The sequence below is a fragment of the Vulpes vulpes genome, chromosome 5, assembly GCF_048418805.1.
Source record: "Vulpes vulpes isolate BD-2025 chromosome 5, VulVul3, whole genome shotgun sequence".
NCBI lineage: Eukaryota > Metazoa > Chordata > Mammalia > Carnivora > Canidae > Vulpes > Vulpes vulpes.
Genome location: NC_132784.1, coordinates 132,316,663 through 132,331,207, shown reverse-complemented (window position 1 = coordinate 132,331,207; position 14,545 = coordinate 132,316,663). Strand labels below are relative to the sequence as shown.

Below are 14,545 nucleotides of genomic sequence, written 5' to 3'. Positions count from 1 at the left end.
CCCTGTAAGAAACAATAAAATACTTTGTAGATAGAGGCAACTTCATGAAGTAACAGATGTTTTATGTGAAGACATAAAACTGAACCTGAATATAATGAGAAGTGTGTGCTCGAGCAGTAAAAGTTGGAAGCTGGACACTCAGGGAGATAGAGCTATTCAATTCCAGTGTTTTTCTAAAAGGTAGTCTAGTCAGTCAGAGGTTTAACTGGCTCAGTGATCACCAAGTAGTGTCCCAGCAGCCAAGAAAGGCTTTCCATTAGATAATGAATTATGAAATATGTCTCACACTGGAAAAACCAGTCATCTGCTGATGTCATGCTGATTCTAACCAATCCCCAACAAAGCCCCAGCCCTCCTCTGTTTGAGTGGTACCAATGTGTGAGTGTGCAAATAAGTAGTACAGTATAAAACTTCAGAGTGCCAATACATGAAGAGGAACTCTTCAGACAGCTCTTACCACATGATACAAGAGTCTGCTGGTGAAAGAGAGAGGACCGGAAAGGTAATGCTTTTTAACTCTTACTTCGGAGGTCTTGACACATTCATAGCCAGAAAGGTTAGAAGGAATTTACTCACTGCACTTCCATGCACGTTGGGATTTGTGCCTTTTTATATTATTCAGGCAGGTTAATACAGCTTTTAATAGCAGAGCATGCAAATAGATTGCGTGTTTCTACAACCCATTCAGCACTTATACACAAGTACATATGCCACAGAGAAAGCTGTTTTGGAGAGTTACATTCACCAACAGTAAATCCAGGGAACACACACACACTCACAGACAGAGGGGATCCAAATATTGATAAGCTCCCCTTATCTAAATGCTACTATTGGGACTCTGGACTGGCTGGGAGTCATTAAACTTTGAGTTTTATTTCAGTCTCTCTTGTAAAATTTAATTGGACTACAAAATGCTTTGGGTACTGTATATGTGACGCCAAAATGCAGGAGATTATGTTAAGTTTTGTATTTCAGAGATGTTTTATTAAGGGGTTAGAGCGCAAATGCCCCCTCCCCATTGCCTTTCACCAGCCCCCACTAAAAAAAAAAAAAAAAGGGACTCTTTAGGGAATGTGGACCAAGTCTTAAGAAGAAGAGCAGAGTAATTGATGTTCCTGGAGGATAAATCCCAAGCCTGATAGATGGCTTGGAACAGAGAAAGTCTTGCAAAGTAATTGTTTTGCAAAAGGGGGACAGCGTGTCAGATTCAGGAGAGCAGTGCTGTCTTTGCAAACTGTAATTTTACCTCAATGTCCCAATCTATTCACCCTCCCCCCTTTGCCCTCGGATCCTAGGCTTGTAGTAATGGTATTTACTAACTTTTTCCACCCAGAGCACATTGCTTAACTATAATACTCTGAACACACTAGGTGTCAGATATAAGCTGACTGTATCTACAGAAACTGAGGGCTTATGTGTGGGAAAGAAACCGAGAGAGAAGGAAAGCTTTAACAGATGGACCTCTTAAAGATACTTCTGCATGATAAAAGCAATAAGACAGAAAATGAAAAAAAAAAAGGGTGGGGGGGGGGGAGAATAAAAAAAACTCAGAGAGGCATTGTTTAAAAATTCACATTTTTCTTTTTCTGTGAACACTGCAATCCATGATGATTTCATCTGTGCTGGTCCTTTGAGGGGAAAAAGGAGCCGTCAGGGGGCCAGTCCCCGGACAGGCTGGCCCAGGACGGGGCAGGGGGCAGGCTGGAGAAGTCTCCCAGGGCAGAGGAAATAAGCTGCCAGTATATTTTAGAGCCTCTTTTCCCAGGGGACCGGGAATCCACGTCCCAGGGGCATGCTTGTTGGTGGCAGACGAGGTGGGAAAGGCCATGGGGAGCTGTGCAGTTTGCCCAGAGGTCCGGGCGGGCGGCTGTCAGCGGCCAGGGCGCGCTGTGTGCAGCCCGAGGGGGCGGCGGCGGGGGAGAGGGTCCAGGTGACAGGAGCAGGTCGCCTGGTGCCGGGGACCGGGGGATCGCTCGCTGCCCGGCTGCAGTTGGCAGTTGGGAAAAGTCAGAGCGTCTGAGATGCCCCCCACCGAAGTTCTCCGGGGCTCCCCAGCGACCCTGACCATTTACATATGAATGAATGGGGAAGGGTGCCCTGGGGGGGCTCCCCCCCACCCCGGACTGGGGACCACCGATCGGCCACCTGTGCGGCCGCCTCCCGGAGGGGGTCCCCCTGCACCCTGGGGTGCAGGGCCCTGGGGGCAGACCGATCCCACCCAGGCACCCCGGGAGGCTGGGACGGTGCCTTTCAGGGGGTGGGTGGGTGGGGGGCCTTTCCCCTCCAAGAGAGGAAGAAGGGGAAGCAAGGGGACTGGGCAGAGAAGGCAAAAAAAAAAAAAAAAAAAGGAAAGAAATAGAAAAAAGAAAAAGGGGGAAGTAGAACCAAATTCGGAGGCTTTCTTTCAGAAGGGAAAGTAGAACTCCCGAGAATGGTGCTATGGAAGAGAGGTGTGTGCGGAACAGTGAGCAGAAGGAAAGCAGCCTGTCAGGAGAGGGCTGTCCCTCCCCTTCCTAATCACAGCCTCTACTCGCAGACAAACTCCCTCCCTCGCCCATTCACGCACTCACTTAGGACCAATCGTTCTCTCTCTCCTCTCTCTCCCTCTCTCTCCTCTCTCTCTCTCTCCCTGTCCCTCTCTCCCTCTCTCTCTCTCCCCCTCTCTCTCCCTCTCCCTGTCTCTCTCTCTCCCTGTCTCTCCCTCCCTCTCTCTCCCTCTCCCTCTCCCCCCTCTGGTCCTCTCCTCTCTCTCCCTGTCTCTCTCCCTCCCATCCTCTCTGTGTGTCTCTGTCTCCCCCCCACCCTGTGTCTCCCTCCCTCCCTCCCTCCCTCCCTCTCTCCCTCCCTCTCTCCCTCCCTCCCTCCCTCCTTCTCTCTTACTCGGAGACAGTCAGAACTCTCCTCCCTGACAGCCACAAACCTACAGCACTGACTGCATTCAGAGAGGGAACCTGCAAACAAAACTTCCCAGAAAACTTTTTGTTCTTGTTCCAGAGCATTTGCTGAAGAGGAGGAGGGAGAAAAAAAAAAAAAAAGGAAAGAAAGAAAGAAAGAAAAGAAAAAAAGAAAAAAGAAAAAAGAAAAAGAGAAAAGAAAGAAAAGGAAGGAAGGAAGGAGGAGGAAAAAAAAAAAAAAAACCACAAAAAAAAAAAAAAAAAAAAAACCAACCCTGTGCGTGAGGGGGGAGGCAAAGCAGGGCCTTTTAAAAAAGGCGACCACGACAACTTTTGCTGCCAGGATGCCCTTGCTCTGGCTCAGAGGATTCTTGGTGGCGAGTTGCTGGATTATAGTGCGGAGCTCCCCGACCCCGGGGCCCGAGGGGCCCGGCGCGGCCCCCGCCTGCCCGGCCTGCGCGCTCACCGCCCTGCCCAGGGATGCCCCCAACTCCCAGCCCGAGATGGTGGAGGCCGTCAAGAAGCACATCCTCAACATGCTGCACTTGAAGAAGAGACCCGAAGTCACCCAGCCGGTGCCCAAGGCGGCGCTTCTGAACGCGATCCGCAAGCTGCACGTAGGCAAAGTCGGGGAGAACGGGTTCGTGGAGATCGAGGATGACATCGGCAGGAGGGCAGAAATGAATGAACTCATGGAGCAGACCTCGGAGATCATCACGTTCGCGGAATCAGGTGGGTGCGGGCAAGGGGCGCGGGCGTGGGGAGCGCGCGCCAGGCCGGGGAGGCCGGGGGGGCGCACGGGCACGGGGCGCGCGGGGGGCGCACGGGCGGGGGGCGCGCGGGGGGCGCGCGGGGGCGAGGCCTCCCCGGGCCCCCAGGGGAGCGCGACCCGGCCGAGCCCTCGGGGCCGCGGAGGAGCTGCAGGCGGGTCTGCGTGCGCCAGGCTCCCGCGCCCTGCCCGCCCTGCCCGCCGGGCCCTGCAGACCACATCCCGGCAGCCCCGCGGGAAGCCCGGGCATGGTGGGGGTGCAGGGGCGCAGGGCGGTGGGCTGGGGGCAGGGAGCCCAGGAGGCTTCCGGGCCGCATCCAAAGTTTTATGGGGTGAGTTGGGGTGGGGGGGGGGCGCACGCCGCGCGGAGTGTGGGGTCGGGGTGGGAACAGGCACCGATGAAGTCATTGTCTTAAAACAAACCTTCCCTTTAAAAGTCCAGTCAGGGGCCACACCAACAAGCAGGGCTTACTTAGTGCTGGTGACAGTCTTTTTTTTTTTTTTTTTTTACCTTTAGAAACTCAGCACAGCACAAGCATCACATTCGAGGCAGTCAAGAGGGACTTTGGTGGGGGGGGGGGGACAGCTGACATTGAACCAGCAGTCACTTTTGGAACGCTGACTTTTGCTCTCTGAACAAAAAAAAAAAAAAAAAAAAGAGTTTTGTTCTCTGCAAAGTTACTAAGAGCTCCCTGCCAAGGAATGCAACCTTGACAAAGTGCTCTCAGATACTACACTGAACTCTCACTCAATCCTTAAGAGGAAGAACTTTAATAGATTCTAATCATTGGCTCGGGAACATGCTAACCTGTTGCTGAATAGAAAAATACCTGTCACAAGTGTGGCCCCAGCCCGGGAGCCAGGTTATTTTTACAGTTAGGTGACACAGCCCCTTCGCACGCCTGCTAGCCCGGGCACGCCCCGGCGCACAGATGTGTTAATACTGTGTTACTTTCATGGTAATGCCAGCCTAAAGAATCGTACCCCTTGCCAAATCCATTTGAAAGGAATGCCATTGTTTTGTTTGGTAGAGCATATGGCCAGTAAAGTATGTGCAGGGACTCCCAGCATTTCTGTTTAAAAGTTTGCCGCAGCAGTATAAACAATTAAGGCAACACTCAGAATTTCCAATCCTGAAAACCTGTTGACTCAGATGTTCTGTTTTCAAGAAAACCCTGCCAGACCTGGGCATCCTTTTGGGGGAGCAGATAGCCTGCTGGCTTCCTGGCTCCCCTGGGAGGAGAAGCCCCGATGTCCTAGGAGCCTCCTGGCAGGACAGTGTCTCCCCGTCCCTCAGCAGAAGCTTCTTGTAAAAGAAGGTCTTTCTTTCTCTAGGCTCTTTCTTGGTGCAGCCCCCGAAGGGCACGAGGGTTAGGACTTTATCTTTCGAAGCTTACTGAGGGACAGAGTCAGGTTGGCCGCTCACCTTTCCTGGGGGGGCAAGGTAGGAGGGAAGGTGCTTACTGACACTGAGTCCAGTGGAGGGGAATGGATTCCCGGGGTCTACAGGTCTGCTCCCTGTGCTGGCACAAAGGGACCCTGGAGGTTTTCATAAACCAGTCACCCCACATGATGGCCTTAATTGCAGGTCCTACTCAATGGCTTTCCCCGCGTCAGATGACTAAGTGTACCCATGCCTCTGACCACTTTTAATATACACCTGATGCTCTAGCAACAGCCTCTCTTTCTGACTTCGCTGACTTGTCTAGCAAATCACGCTCTTGGCCTTGAGAGGTTCTGCAGAGAAAGAATTTGACCTTTTACATTCTTTCTTACTTATGGCCTTCATCTCAGTGGCAGTCTTTTTCTCTTTTCTATGAACTCTTGTCATTTTTTTTTTTCTAACTTTCCTGTTAGGTGTTTAGTTTAAAAGACATGGAGATACTTTTTTCAAAGGTTGATTCATTTGACTCACACGCTGACTCCAGTTTAAGGCTTGTAATGGAAAACTCCTCCTGGTTGAGTTTACAACTTGACTTTGGATGAGCTGCGGGAGTCACAGAAAATGTTTACGACCCCTACTTATTTTCCTCATCTGAGAAGTTTCCACACCTCAACTTCAAGTTGATTTACTATGATTTCGCGGAATTAATGATTGCTGTATGGACAACCTGCTCCTCCAAGTGGTACTCCAGATGAGTGTTTTGTTGCTGATTCTGCTAACTAGGAAACAGCTTCATCCACTGAACGTACAGAAATGTCGTGTTGCTTTTGGACTAATTCAACCTTCGGAATATCCAAACTATGTCAAATGTAAGAATTGGGGGAGTAGCAAAGGAGAGTCATTTGTCGTTCCTTTGTAAACTATTTTGTACGGCACGGAACCCGGTTAGTGTCCCTGATGCCCGTGCCACCGACCCATACCCACAGATGTATCTTTCAACCTTAAGATCCCTCAGCTGGGGGGATTCGTGTATAATTTTTGCCTCCACCCTTCTTGGTGGTTAAATAAAGCCACGACACGGCCTAGCAGTTGAGGGACCGCAAAACAGCTCAAGTGTCTAGGACTCTTAGGAACTGAGTTTGTCCCATTGGGGCTCAGTGGAGAGCGCCCCATCCTTGTAAGGCTGCTATGAGTTGTTCCCAACTAAGTGGCGGAGAGCTGCTCTCGGGCTCTCTGAAATTTATTCCAACAAATAAAAATTATTTTTTTTAACGCATGTCACCCCAGATAGCTCACCAAGATCACTCCATTCTTTGGCCGGCTGGCATGGGATGCCGCAGTGTTTCCCTTAAGACCGGAAAGGAAAAGAAGAAGGGATGGGTAGGGTCAGGTCAGCTCTCTCTATAATTGTCAGTGAAATCCGTGGCCTTCTGGACTGGCTGTATCCTATTTCATCTTCCTGTGATCTGTGACGATATAGGGTCAGTGTCCACTAACAGCACCTCACTGAGTCTCCATAGGCTGCCAGATTTACACGCCGATCATGGCAATCAGCCTAGCGGATTGATAGCGCTTGGTGAGGATCGGATAGGGACAGAAAGACAAGGGAAGCGCCAAGAAGTGGGAAATGCTCACTGAGCCCAGGTGTTGTTGAAAGTAACATGGAAATGTCCCCCTCTTGGAGGGTTCCAGTTACAGGCGAGTTGAATTAGAAATACTTCCCCAACAGAGGTCTAGGGAGGCTTGCTTGGATGACGATCCGTCTTCCCCAGCCCAAGAAAGCCCTCTCAGGGGGGAGTCGACTCCCACCAAGCCCGTGTGCCAGCCTAGGGACCCTTCCTGAGACTTCTCCCTCACTGAAGGGCGCCTTTAGGGGTTACAGGCTTTCTTCTCCGAAGAAGGAGAGATGAGTGGCCACAAGAGGGCGCATTCCAAAGACTTTTGCTCCTTAGCAGTCAATCTAGGGAAAGGCAATTTCACCTCCTGGAAGCCCCAATCTGTAAGCGCCCAGATCCTGGTGATTATCAGTGCCCCCCCCCCTCTCCAGCTCCAGGAGAAAGTTAGGATTTTATGGGATGAGAGAATCACGACTACCTGTGACCCAGTAAAGGAGACAGAGGAAAGGAAATGGGAATTCTAGGGATTACATATGAACATTCCGGAGCTCTATGGAAGACAGAGGAATGATACATTTCAGAAGCAAAACAAAGCAGAGCGTGGAGAAATGTGACCATGAATCATCAGCAGCACTGATCTGCTCACACATCTCTCCCTAAGACGGCTGGCTGCCTGGGCTTTTACCAAAACGCCTTCCATCTTCCCTCATTTTGTTGCCTGGTCTGCCTGGCTTATCAACGCTTTTCACCAGCGACAAATGACAAGTGACTTCCAACAGGGAGGAAAGGGCTGTTTGCTGAACGCCTTGTGAGGACTTGGGTGCAGCTTCGGGGGATGCGTTTGTTTCTGAGCTGAGGCTGGAGCCAAATGGTGGAGGCGAGACAAGAAGCGAGATGCCTAGTGGTTTGGGCCTGTGACGTAGGTGGGTCGGAGTTGGGGCGGGGTGGGGGGAGCCCTCGGAGGGCAGAAAGTCAGCTTTCATATTTGGAGAACTGGGAGTCCTACCTTCCCCGGCGCTTTTAGTGAAAACACGTATTTGTCTTGGCCCCTCTTCTGCTAAACTATCCTGGAGCATGAGCTGTAGATCAGAATGTCTCCTGCTCCACCGGTCCCTAAATCCAGAATCCAAAGTGTAAAAGTTCTCAGGAACTTTGGAGGAAGTCTCTGAAATTTCTGTGGGCTGGATCTTAAGAATTTTCTCTCCTTCTTTGCGGAAACTACCCCCCCCCTGCCTCTCTCTCTCTCTCTCTCTCTCTATTTCATCACCATTGAAATGGAAGACACCCGAATGTGGTTGAGCATTTACAATTCAATAGCAGATCCTAAGGGGGGAAAAAAAATACCAAGGCTAACAAAATCAACCAGATAATTTATGACCAAAGCTATAGTTCTCCTCCAGGCAAAACCCTCGGCTGCAGGTTAAGGGAGGCATACCCTGTAAGACCTCACTTGCTGCCTTCTGCACAAACCACTGGAAACAGTCCAAATGCAAAGCTAGTGCTTCCGAGAACACACAGGCCGGCCTGGTGGCCTGGTAGCCTGGACGCCCACACCCCCCGATGATACCAGAGCTAGGCACAGCGGAATCGGGGGCAGAATGGAAAATTAAAAGTAACGGCCACATTTTACAGCAAGGCTTTCTCCCCCATGGCGAGTTAAAATCCTCTGTAAACAACGAGATTTTCCACATTCACGGTAGAGACATAATCATTACCCCTATGTATGAGGGCAGCATACTTTAGGCAGGACCCTGGTGAGGAAAACAAAACAGAACATAAATGAAACACTGCGTGTGCGTGCGTGTGCGTGATGCATGCGTGTGTGTGTGTGTGTGTGTGTGTGTGTGTTGCTTATTTCGTTGGAAATGTTCCTACGCCCACAGATCCGAGGTGCAGGGCTTGAGGAAGAGCAGAATTTTGAGTCCTGGTATGGGGGGAGGGGAAGAACGAGGGGCTTGCTTGCTTAACCCTTGGCAGGCCTGCTTTCCTGATGGAGTTATTAAAAACATTTGAAAAATCCTGAAAGCAAAGGGAAAAGGTGCTTTTTCGGGTTATTCTTCCCTCCAGGTTGCGGCCCTCCTTCTGCCCAAAGCCCCCACCCCCCTTGCCCAGCAACTGGAAGGTGTGATCTTTGTCCTTCCTCCTCCTCCTCCTCGTTTTTTTTTTTTTTTTAATACACCTTTCTCTCTCCCTTTCGATTTGTCCACCGACCTCATAGAGGTTTCAGTGATGAGATATTATCACCCACATGGGTTTGCGTGGGACTTTCTTAGTGAATTACTCAGGCAGAGCAGGCTGTGATACAAGCCTTGCTCACGAGCCTCTGGAGGGAAAAAATAGCACAGAGGATGAAAAGAATATTATCAGAGAGTAGGTAATGAAAGGTTAGCAACGCCAGCGGCTCTATCTGGGCAGGTAGGTGCTGATGCAGGAACCCAGTGCGCACCTGTATACGCTGCTAAGGCTGTACCTGTTCACAAAGCATTGTGGGAAGGCTTCCATTTCAGGATTTGAGGCAGGAGATAGTTAAGTCAGACCCGAGACTGATTAGTAATTGATCCCAAACATCTCAGCCTCAGGCACCCTCCTTCCATTTTTCAAACTGTCACGCGTAGGGATTTGAAGACTGGAGCATCCTGAAAGCATCCCTGCAGTATAACAATCTCTCTTAGGTAAAATGCAGATAAAGGGAACATAATCGGGTGACTAGGTATATTTTGCACACCTAAGAAACTTGAGGGTCGTAATAGCTTTTCTGAAACCTGCAGCCCTGATAAATATTAATCATCTCAGCTTCTAGCTGTCTCATTCTCTCCACCCCCTTCTGCAATGAAAGCTAAAAATGTAAAAGAGAAAAAAAAAATATATATATATATATTGCACTGCTTAATAAGTCAAATACAATAGAACTTTTAAAATGTACCTGCATGTAAGGTAGACATTAGGAAGACTTGCATCTCTCTCTTCCCCCTGTTCTCCTGAGCATTATGGCAACAGCATTTTCATGGAATTGGATCTGTTTTATTTTTTTTCCCTGATAAAATATCATGCAATATACAAATAGCAGTTCCAGAAATGGACACCAGGAGAAGGAGGCGACAGGCATGTCAATTAGTAGGGGGAAAATCCAAATGTCAGAAATATGGGGGAGAGATACAGCACACAGGCAGTGGATGCGAATGCAGGGAACAGTCTTTCGAGCTCAGATCATTAAACCAGTGCATAAATCAGCGCTGTGCCTCTCCCCAGTACGCAGGCGATGCCGTACAGTTAATTATCAGCCAGGACCAGGTTGAAAGTCATTTTATGATGCCTCTCTGATCCTAATATAACAGCACCTGACAGATTGAGCCCCCTCTAATGAGTACTCTCTTTGTACGATCCTCTCCCAGGAACACTAAATCATTTGCTTCCAAGTACAGCTGCCTGTGAAGAAGGGGTGGGGCTATATCATGCCTTAGAAACCTGCTCTTGTGGAACGAGGGGCTGTCCTGTGGGCTGTTGCTGGAAAACCAGGGACCTCAGCCCCCCTGGCCCTACAAAAGGCAATTTGCATGTGCTCTGGCTCCTCCTGTCAAGTCAGCCAATTAGCACCCCCTGGCCCCCCACCCTCACCCCACCCCCCAGCATCTATGGACTTCTCCGGACTCTATTCATGGAAAGTCCGAGGGATGCTGGTTCCGCACTGCCACCTGGACCCTCTGTCTTTACCCGAGGACCATCTATCTACCTTCACCCCGGCCCCTCCTGTCGAGCCTGGTAAAAGCAGAGCAGTGGAGCCTGTGGGAATGGGTTACCTGAAACCCAGAGAGCTTTCCCATCCCGAGGACGAGGACGAGTCGGATTCTCCAGTTTCACACTCTTTCCTAGAAAAACAAAACACAACCTGGTGCCCTCTGGCTTCTCTAATTTAGCAGCTACTATCTCTCTGTCTTTCCAGTGGCACCCAGCACAGTTTAGGGTTTCAGGAGCTGGCCTGCGTAGAGGCAGAAGGGAGAACAGCAGGTAGCTTGTTAGGATTCTAGGGGGGCAGGGTGGGGGTGCCTGCCCTGGAGGGGGGCTGCCCACTCCTCCTGGGGGGGGAGCGGCTCCAGGGCCTTGGGGGCCTTCTGAAGGACCCTACCACTTCGGATCCGCTGCTGATTGTCTTTTCAAATTTAAATCATTAAGCTCTCCTTCCTGGAATCTTCTCTTTTGCTTTCCCCCCAAAAAACAGACAGCAACAGAGAACCCACCAGTTTTCAGCCAAGGGGAATACTGCGTTCACATTTTGAAAAGAAATCATGCCCCCTGGAAAAAAAAAAAAAAAAGAAAGAAAGAAAGAAAAAGACAGTCTTCCCTTCTTCTAACTGCTGTCGACTCTGGTGATCTAATCGTAAACCTAGCTTTATTATTCATTTCAACTCCTGCCAGAGACCCAAGGCCCTAGGCAGAGGACCCCCGCCCCCCACCCCCCGCACCCCCATCATCGTGGCCAGCGTGCTAGCAACGTTATACCGAGATGCCGGAGAATCTTTTGTATACATATGTAGCCCTTCCTGGCCCCGGCCTCAGCGAATTTACCACTATCAGAATCGCAGTGTGCAGAGTGTGTTAAATTAAGAACAGAATCTACAGTGCGCAATGCACAGAAAAGCCTGCCTTCTGCTGCAGAGAACTTGAAACTGTGCCGAAAATTTATAGTACCGTAAACATCTCAGGGCTGAGAGTGATAAGTATGGCTGGATTTCCGTTAGCTATAGAAATCCAGGCAGGGAGACCCTCCTAGGGAGTTGCGAGTTCTAAGATGAACTCCTCCAACCCTGTCCTCAGATTCGGGTCCGAGATGCACGGCGGACGGCGGACGGTTGGGAGCAGGTGCACGCAGGAGGCCGTCAGGCAGAGGGGGCGTGTTCCGTGGACCACCAAGTGGTAGAAGTGCAAATAAGGGGGAAGGTTTGCTCAGGCAGAGAATTCTCGTCTGGACACCTGCTCCCGAGAGTAGACGTAGTTGCGTGCGGAGACATACAGGTGCTTGCGGAAAGAGGAGGGAACGGTTTAAATTAGGCAAGAGCTGAATGGTCTCTGAATCCAACTGCCTCGCCAGTGTGGGGATTTCCTCGCTGTTAGTAGCAGTTGCTGTAATTGGGGCTCATTAGAGCTGCATTCAGAAAGGAAGCAGGCAGAAACGGGGGACGCGGCAGGAGGAGGTGGATCTCCTAATCTGATATAACTCCATGCTGAAGATGCGCTTGCCTACCTCCTGGGAAGTGCCCGGGCCCTGACTGTGAGAGAGAGAGAGAGAGACTCTCTGACCTGGGACATCCTAAATCAGACATTGGCCAGAGGGGGTGGTGGGGCAGGGGAGTGATGTGGTCTCATCTGAAAACCCAACCCTTCCCCAGGGCAGCCACTGATGATGAGGTGTGGGGAGCAGGAGGGTTCTAGGCAGCGGTCACCGGCTGGGGCTGAGACAGCGTACGGGATGCTCCTGACCTTGAACGAACAGGAGTGGCTGAGCCACCCAGGACCGGGCACTGAAAGGGGGTTGGAGTTGAAGGCGAAGCAGCTGAGGTGGAGCCCAGAGCCCTGGGAACTTTCTGTGTATACCTGCTGCAATGATTGCAGAGGGGCCTGGCTCCATGCTGGGGGGTGTGGGGGGCAGATGTGGGGAAGGGCTGTGGTGGTGACCCAGGAAAGAAACGATGGAGGGGTGGGGCAGGGTGTGGCCAGGGCTAGCTGGGTGGCACCCGCCACGCTCACTTACATGGGGGGTGTCCGTGCATTTCTGTGGGCAGAGCTGGGCTTCCGCAGCTCGCCAGGGCTCGCAGTGCGCCTTCCTCCGTGCTATGCCAAGCCCGCCGCATGATGGGTCAAATGTCACTACGTCATCCCCATCTCGTAGAAGATGAAACTGAGATTAAACAGTTAGCGCACAGACGCAGAGCCCCCAGGCTTCCGGACACGGACAGATCTCAGGCTCTCTTCTCTCTCCAGCCAGGCGTTGACAGACTTGCTCTGGAAAGGGCCGGAGAACAAATATTTTAAGCTCTGCTCTGTGGGCCAGTCCCTGTTGGGTCTGCCCGACTCCGCGATGTGGCACAGAAGCCAGCCACAGACAGCCCGCAAAGAAGTGAGCCTAGCTGTGGTCCCAGGAAGCCTCATTTATGGGCACTGGCGTGTGAATGTCCTATAAGTTTCCCGTGTCACAAAATGCTCTTTCCCTTCAGCCATTTCCAACTGTCAAAACCCTCCTGGTGGCCGGTGGGCCGTGACTCGCTGCCCCTGCTGGAGACGGTGGCAGAGGTGCCACGCTCGCCCGAAATGAGTGAGTGGTGACCCCCCAGCACAACTAACGAGTGTCCCTGCTCTCTCTTGTGCTGTGTTTCGTCTGCAGGCACAGCCAGGAAAACGCTGCACTTTGAGATTTCCAAAGAAGGCAGTGACCTGTCGGTGGTGGAGCGTGCAGAGGTCTGGCTCTTCCTCAAAGTCCCCAAGGCCAACAGGACCAGGACCAAAGTCACCATCCGGCTCTTGCAGAAGCACCCCCAGGGCAGCTTGGATGCGGGGGAGGAGGCCGAGGACATGGGCTTCCCGGAGGAGAGGAACGAGGTGTTGATTTCTGAAAAGGTGGTGGACGCCCGGAAGAGCACCTGGCACATCTTCCCTGTCTCCAGCAGCATCCAGCGCTTGCTGGACCAGGGCAGGAGCTCCCTGGACGTTCGGATTGCCTGCGAGCAGTGCCACGAGACGGGCGCCAGCCTGGTGCTCCTGGGCAAGAAGAAGAAGAAGGAGGAGGAGGGGGAAGGGAAGAAGAAGGACGGAGGAGACGCAGGGGCCGGGGGGGACGAGGACAAGGAGCAGTCCCACAGACCTTTCCTCATGCTGCAGGCCCGCCAGTCTGAAGACCACCCTCATCGGCGGCGGCGGCGGGGCCTGGAGTGTGATGGCAAGGTCAACATCTGCTGTAAGAAACAGTTCTTTGTGAGCTTCAAGGACATTGGCTGGAACGACTGGATCATCGCCCCCTCCGGCTATCACGCCAACTACTGCGAGGGTGGGTGCCCGAGCCACATAGCAGGCACGTCGGGGTCCTCGCTCTCCTTTCACTCGACCGTCATCAACCACTACCGCCTGCGGGGTCACAGCCCCTTCACCAACCTCAAGTCGTGCTGTGTGCCCACCAAGCTGAGACCAATGTCCATGCTGTACTACGATGATGGGCAAAACATCATCAAAAAGGACATTCAGAACATGATCGTGGAGGAGTGCGGGTGCTCATAGAGCGCCCCCGGCCCAGGGGTGGGGGGACAGGAGCCGGAGTTGTCCAGAGAAGAGACGGTGGCAAAACAAAAAACAAAAAACAAAAACAAAACAAACAAACAAAAACAAAAAACAAAACAACAACAAAAAAAATAAGAAGAAATGTTTAAGGTTTCTGAGTTAAACAAGCAGGAGAAAAAGATAGAGATTAAGAAAAAAAATAAATAAACTAAAAAGCAAAACCTGAAACAGATGAAGGAAGATGTGGCGAAATTCCTTAGCCAGGGCTCAGAGATGGAGCAGAGGACGAGATAGGAATTGGGAGGGAGAGGAGAGCGGCACACCCTTCATTTCTTCTGATATCGAGGTGATGACATCCGTCGCTTACGCGGGAGTATTGTCCCCTCCTTTTCAATCCCCTTTCAGTGTGAGCCTCGAGGTCAACTTGTCTAGTCTGCAGTCATGTGGGCTGGCACAACCCAAATAGCATCTAGAAAGCCATGAGTCCGAAAGAGCCGGTTACAGGCGCTTTCCCACCCAGTTACCCAGGTTGTAAGGTATGTCTGTGTGACCCTCTCTCTGTGTATATCAGCCCGTGCACACACGCACACAGACACACACACACACACACATCCGCACA

The 14,545-nt window shown here is 51.5% G+C and overlaps 1 protein-coding gene across 1 annotated transcript; it reads left to right on the top strand.

The window, feature by feature from the left end:
• The first annotated feature begins 419 nt into the window (after positions 1-419).
• INHBA (inhibin subunit beta A) lies at positions 420-14,105 on the top strand. The gene is made up of 3 exons (XM_026006651.2): positions 420-502; positions 2,995-3,626; positions 13,040-14,105. Exons 2-3 carry the CDS (start codon positions 3,239-3,241, stop codon positions 13,924-13,926), a joined length of 1,275 nt encoding a protein of 424 aa, XP_025862436.1. The 5' UTR covers positions 420-502; positions 2,995-3,238; the 3' UTR covers positions 13,927-14,105.
• Positions 14,106-14,545: the final 440 nt, after the last annotated feature.